We start from the raw sequence: 6,677 nt of genomic DNA, 5'->3' as shown, positions 1-6,677 counted from the left end.
ACACACAGAATACAATAGATGATTACACAATATATTGGATTAGTGCTATTAAGACATGTATACCATGGGAAACGTATCAGGTGGTACAGAGGCAAAACGTTCTCATTTTAGATCGAAGATCTTCAGTTCTAATGTCTTATTTTTTCACGATTGTGGATAAACACTGCTGAGGAGTTCTATAGTAAGACCATCTGTTCACTACGATGAATTTAGTAATGCTGTATAAAGTGTATTCAAGTTAGTTATACGCAACGTAGAACCTAGCACATATTTGTATCGGTTCAGGTCACATTATAACAGCGCAGCCAGATCAAATTATTAAGACGTGACATAGTAAAAGTAGTAATAGAGTCAGTAGTATTAAAAAAGACTAGGCATATGCAATACGGTTTGAGAAGAATAATTCCGTGGAATATAGTATGTATAGAGAGGATAATTTTAAAACTCAATGTCTAGAGAAAGATAAAAACTGAATGCACTTAGGCCATTGAGACTGATTCTGAGCCAAATCACCCATCATCTCAAAACATTAGTTAAAATAATTGCGCAGACCTCAACCTGGTAGTCTGCATATAACAACAGGCTCATCGATTTATTTCGAAAGACAGAAATCCAAAAGGAAACTTTCCCTTCAAGTACATTGTAAAACATGCTAGACGAACTAATCCATTCAACACAAAAAAACTTTTTTAAGAATATGAATAGTCGGTGTATTAAATTCTAAACCTTGTAAATTGTGGTCAAACATTTCCGATTCTAGTCCTTTTTTAAGAATCTCAGTTCAAAATTGACAAGGAAAATTAACGAGAAACGCTTTGCTTCAATTAGGTGGTAATTTTAATATAACTCAATAATCAAGGACAGGTTTAGGTATTATGCATATTAAGCAGAGTAAAGCTAAGTTTTTAATACAAAACAGTAGTTTAGTAGTGAATAAAGGCTTGGTTTCCAACCCTTGGAATCTTCTAACAGGATAAAGCTTTGACTATTGCATACTCTAAGCAGCCTCGCATCAGAATACACTGAGTGGTCTGTTTTCAACTAATCGGCTTTGGTTGACGAATTAAGACGTTAAGAGATCCTTACTGTAAATTCTACATAAATTTTATTGTTTTTGCTACTGTACCTTTGTTTGGGTTATTGAAATATGGATGTTATTCACTTTCTATCCTTATTTTGATTTTACGAAATATCAAAAATCCAAAGAATATAAAACAGCACAAGAACATAGCAGAATTCCATTCTACTCATTTCTACTTAAGCAGCCTGGTAATATTAGGAGCCGTCACATAAAAAATGTGGCTAAATGACGAGTTTATGAATCTATGCACTTGGTAAATAACTACCAATGATATTTTGCAATTGAATTTCAAAACGATTGAACAGATCAAAGAGAAGACTAGGGGAATAAATTCTGAGATTCTCAACGCAAATTAGCGATTGACATGAATAAAGTCAGTTTACATGAGGTTATGAGTCCCATTTTGTGTGGAAATAAGGAACCTATCCAACGCACTTACATGTGACGAAATAATCCACAATAACAATCATGACTTAAAGCCTAGCATACACAAAATTGTACCTAGAAACGAAATCGTAGTCTGAGACACGGATCTTAGATACAAACTAATTATTGAATGTTGGCCATTTAGTTTGAATTAATTTATTACCTTAGTTAGCATAATGTAATCGATTCTATATCTGTCTTTGGATTAAACTAAGTGATTATAAACTTCTGACGTAATCGGCATCAAGTATCTGACCTGCCATTTATAATAATCACGTGGTTGCCGATTTACTTCAATTTTGAAAATTCTTCATGGTTTATGACAAAATTTGAACAAAAATAGTAGTATCGATAGTTTTTAAGTCCATTAATACTATTATTGTATCGTTTGGAAAAAAATTAATGTAATTTATTTGATAAGCATAGATTTTATTGTTCAACTTTAACCCAATAACGCTACTTAGACGGAATTAGACAGGAGGCTTGGAACTCAGTCAGTCAGCTACAACGTAGGACCAGGCACATATATGCATCGGTCCAAGTTGCCATCCCTCGTTAGCACAACAAGATCAACACCGGATTTATAGTAGTTAATTTAGTGTTGGTAGTAGTATATAAATTATAGGTTGTATATAAGGATATAGTATAGGAAGGAAGAGAGATATGAAGCAATTTTAGTCTCAAGGTTTAAGGGAAGATAAAGAGTGTATACACCTACGCCATTGTGATCGATTCTGAGCCATGTCACACAGAGTCTCCAACCATTGGTTACGATAGTCACGCGGACCCCAACCAGGTAGTCTGCATCTGCCAACATGGCTCAGACTAGAAGTTAGTGACTTCAAGCACTGATGCCATGTTTTGGTTTGGCCGCCCCTAACTCTCTTCCAACCGTCCCCAATACTAGTCATCATAGCGCGTCGTGGTAATCGGTGTTCAGGCATACGTAACACATGGCCCAACCATCTCAGTCGATGAAGATTCATCACCTCATCAACTGATTTACCATCGTTCCCTAATACCCTGCGTCTAACCTCACTATTACTTACCCGGTTATCCCAGCAGATGCGAGCAATATTTCTAAGGCATCTGTGGTCAAATACTAGTAACCTACGAGTATCTTCTACTCTTAATGGCCATGTTTCACAGCCGTAAAGTAGAACAGAACGAACTGATGCGCAGTATACTCGTCCCTTAATTGATAGACGGATATCTCGTCTACGCCATAGGTGACGTAAGTTGGCAAAAGCCAAACGAGCTTTTTGAATCCGTGCAGAGATTTCGTCAGACACCAACCCATTAGGGCTGATCAGACTTCCAAGATAAGTGAAGTTGTCGACGCGTTCGACTACTTCACTCCCTATCCTTAGTTCGGGTGTTGACGCAGGCCAGTCCTGGAGTAACAATTTACATTTGGATGGGGAGAAACGCATCCCAAACATCCTGGCATTATTACTGAGTTCCAACAGAAGACTCTGCATTTTGCCAGCGTCTTCACCAAACAGGACTATGTCATCTGCGTATTCTAAGTCGCTTAGTGGTCCCCCTGGTAGGAGATCAATTCCTGTAGATTCAGTCGAAGAGAGTGTTATTTGCAGCAACAGGTCTATAATGAAGTTAAACAAAAACGGGGATAGTGGACAGCCTTGACGGACACCACTTGAGGTTGTAAAATCATATGACAGTTCGCCATAAGCTCTTACTCGACTAATAGTGTTCGAGTAAAGAGCCTTTACAAGGTTTATGTACTTCTCAGGTACACCTTTCAATGACAGACACTGCCACAGAACCTCTCGGTCTACAGAGTCAAATGCTGCTTTCAAGTCAAGAAAAACTATCATTGTCGGACGCCGATAAGCGTGTCTGTGCTCTAAAACTTGACGAATGGTGAATATGTGGTCGATACAGCCACGACCAGGTCTGAAGCCAGCCTGATTTTCTCGTGTTTGCAGTTCACGAGTCTTAGTTAGGCGCCCGATAATTATTGAGGCTAGTATTTTAGATGCTATGTTAGTCAGACTAATCCCTCTATGGTTATCGCAGGATGATTTGGACCCCTTTTTATATATTGGGACAATCAGTGATTGTGACCAGTCGGATGGGATTACATCCGTCTCCCAGATTTTAGCCAGAATATTAGTCAACCTAATCGCTAAAATTGGACCACCATATTTAAAGACCTCTGGAGCCAATCCATCAGGACCAGCTGCTTTTCCTCGTTTCAGATTACTTATAGCCTTTTGAACTTCAAGTAGGGTCGGGGGGCCTACTTCAATGTTCCATTCAGGTTTTCTGGGAATAGTGGGTAGTTGTGCAGTAGCTGAAGGCCAGCTAAACTGCTCCTTAAAGTGTTCCGCAGGCTTGGAACTAGTTTATATTTTCTCATATTAAGTGAGTCAACTATGTATGTTAATTGGTTCAATAACAAAAGTAACAATTATTTGACTTTTGACTAACCTTGGGCGAAAATTCCTCGCTTACTAACGAAAGAATAAGGGTTGTTTTGCCAACACGAGCTGAAAATTAGAAAACAGTACGCACATATGAAATAACAGAAAAACGATACAGAGCTGAGAACAAAATAAATTATTTGCCTGACCACAAGTACAAAAGATAATTGGAAGAGTCAGAATATGTTAAAAGTATTCATGTGAAACAATAAAGAGGGTAGATGAAGTGTCTTTAGGCTGTTATGCAAACTGATCAGTAACGTACGAATTAAAAGAAATAAACGAGCTGTATGAAATGGTATTACATATTTTTAGGCCATGTTGCTGGTATTAAAAAAACTATTGGTGGATGGTGCCACACAGACGAAATTTCGGACGATCCTACGAAGATGAAATTATTGTTAATGTCCTTAGTGAAGGTTAACAAAGTATGGGTCTACTAAAGGAACTACTAATTAGTGAAGAGGAATAAAATTCACACAGAGGTGTGTCGGCAGTAAGGTGTTTCTTTCAGACAGACAGCATAACGGCGATGCTGCTTCCCCTCAAGGAAGGGTGGGGTCAGAAAGGGTCGAACCTAAAAATGCACACCTCGCCTTATCCCACGGATTTCCGTTTCCCGCGGTAAGGCCCCAACAAGTACGAAGCTGACACAAAAACTACTCGCAAAAAGGTCATGTGTGACTGGCCACAAAGCAGCTGTCCCTTGAGCACTGCGTCACGCTCAGGTCACTGGGACCACCTCTAACCCAAATTCATTTTAGGTACCTCTAGAAGAACCGTTCCATAGTATGAGCGACCGAGAAGTAATACCCACCTTCATACCTCTAACAGCACTCAAGATCACTGAGTGACTGACTTCAACTAGGTCAGACACCAGATCATAATACACAGCCAATTTTCCCTATTTTCCTTGTCCCTATCTATTTTTCAGGCTAAAATATTTGATATCATCAATCGTCGGAAATCTAATCTTACATTTATTATTTGAGTTCAGACTAAGCTGAACAAGCAGCACAAAATCTGGAGCTTCCCGTGACTTACTGAATTAAATAATGTTTACAAATATCACGGATAGACTAAAATCCAAAGCAACGTTTAAATTTAAAGATTATCAAATTTGTCTGCTCAAACGACCCCTGTTAGTCATTAACTAAAGACAAACTACATGAAGTGTTATGTAAGTGCCGATGAAAAGCATAATAAAAGACTGATGGGTGAAAACCTTGGAATTAAGGGGAAAACTTCTTGCAACACAAAAAAACGATGAATGGGAATCGCAAGTAGATTTTTGGGCGAAACTATAATTTATGGACTAGCCAATCAGGTATACAACAACTGGTCCCGGATTTTGGCGCGAAATTCACTCAACCGTTTTCCTAAATGGAGTTTTCGCATTATAGTTGGTGTTAGTTCGTGATGAAAACCCAAAATCGAATGCCTGACATTAACCATAAACTCTAAATCATAATTCGAATTCCTCACACTCTTTATTAACCCTCATTTGGCCCTTGTTATTAGGTGGACACTCTGAGGGTCACTTTATAGTCGCTCAAAAATATTTCATAAATTATAGTTCCACCGTTCATGAAATTATGAACTGCGCTTCAAAATTGCTCCTTAAGTTTTCAAATCAATATTCACGTCTCACATGATCTCAGTATTTAGGCAAACTTATAAGTATGTCAAATACAACAGACAAGGAAGGGGTTACTGAAAAATACGTTGCCCGAGATACTTACGTTCCCCAAGCAACAAGATTCTTACTGCTGAAACACCTTGTGACATTAACAAACTAATCCACCAGATGAATAACGTTAATTCGAGTAGCGTCAATCACGAAAACACGCCTTCGACATGCGAAATTCAATAGATCTCGGATTAATGATTCAGATTAGTGTTGTAAGGACAGAAGGCCTATGGCCCATACCATCCCTCTTCTATTCAGCTTCTCAGCGTCTAATCTTTTCCTGAATGAGTTAAGTTAATGTATGGACATCACTGCTTCGAGTAACAGATTTCAAGGATCCATTATTCGGTGTGTAAACCCGTATACCACTGGTATTTTGTTCTTTCTTGGCTTTCCTACTTGCCTGCCATATCGTCTAAGCTATATCAATCTTGTAGGAATGAAAAGGAAATGTATACCACATCCAAAATCATTTCTTAGTATTCTATACATCAAAGTCAGATCACCTCTTAGTCTTCGGTAGGACAGAATCAAAAGGTCTAGCTTTTCAAGCCACTCTTTGTATGGTAAATCCCGCAGTTCTGAAATTTCACGGGTAATTGTCCTCTGTATATTTTTCTTGATACCTGGGTTACTTTTAAACAGGGCCTTGCAGCCTGGATACAGTTTTCAAGATTAGTTGTCACTAAGTGTGTGTATGCCGTAGTAGACATAATAATATCTAACTTAGTGAATATCCGTCTTGAAGTCCATAGGGTTTTAACCATCTTGGTTGCAACCTCGTGAAAGTGGAACGTTGTTTTGAGATCATGACTCACTGTCATCCCTTGTATCCCCAAAGTTCATGTAGACAACCTTGGCCGTGTTGATTGGAATCAGCCACTTTGTAGACCAGCTAATCAGAATATGTAAGTCTGTCTGAAGTGCGCATGCATCTGTGTCTCCTATCATGTCTCGCCAGATTTTTATATCAAGGTGTAGTAGCATTGAGGACCCAACTATACTTGGTATTTCATTTACATACAGTATA

At 38.4% G+C, this 6,677-nt stretch overlaps 1 protein-coding gene across 1 annotated transcript in view; it reads right to left on the bottom strand.

Moving 5' to 3' along the window:
- Positions 1–5,811, bottom strand: part of Smp_149440 (putative rac-GTP binding protein) — a 38,713-nt gene extending 32,902 nt beyond the window's left edge. Inside the window, 2 exon segments of the mRNA XM_018798367.1 lie at positions 3,965–4,023; positions 5,700–5,811. Coding sequence (XP_018653316.1) covers positions 3,965–4,023; positions 5,700–5,745 — 105 coding nt within the window. The 5' untranslated portion in view covers positions 5,746–5,811.
- Between the last annotated feature and the right edge of the window lie 866 nt (positions 5,812–6,677).

Source organism: Schistosoma mansoni, chromosome 6, assembly GCF_000237925.1.
Source record: "Schistosoma mansoni strain Puerto Rico chromosome 6, complete genome".
Taxonomy (NCBI): Eukaryota; Metazoa; Platyhelminthes; class Trematoda; order Strigeidida; family Schistosomatidae; genus Schistosoma; species Schistosoma mansoni.
This window is presented reverse-complemented; position numbering and strand designations above follow the sequence as displayed.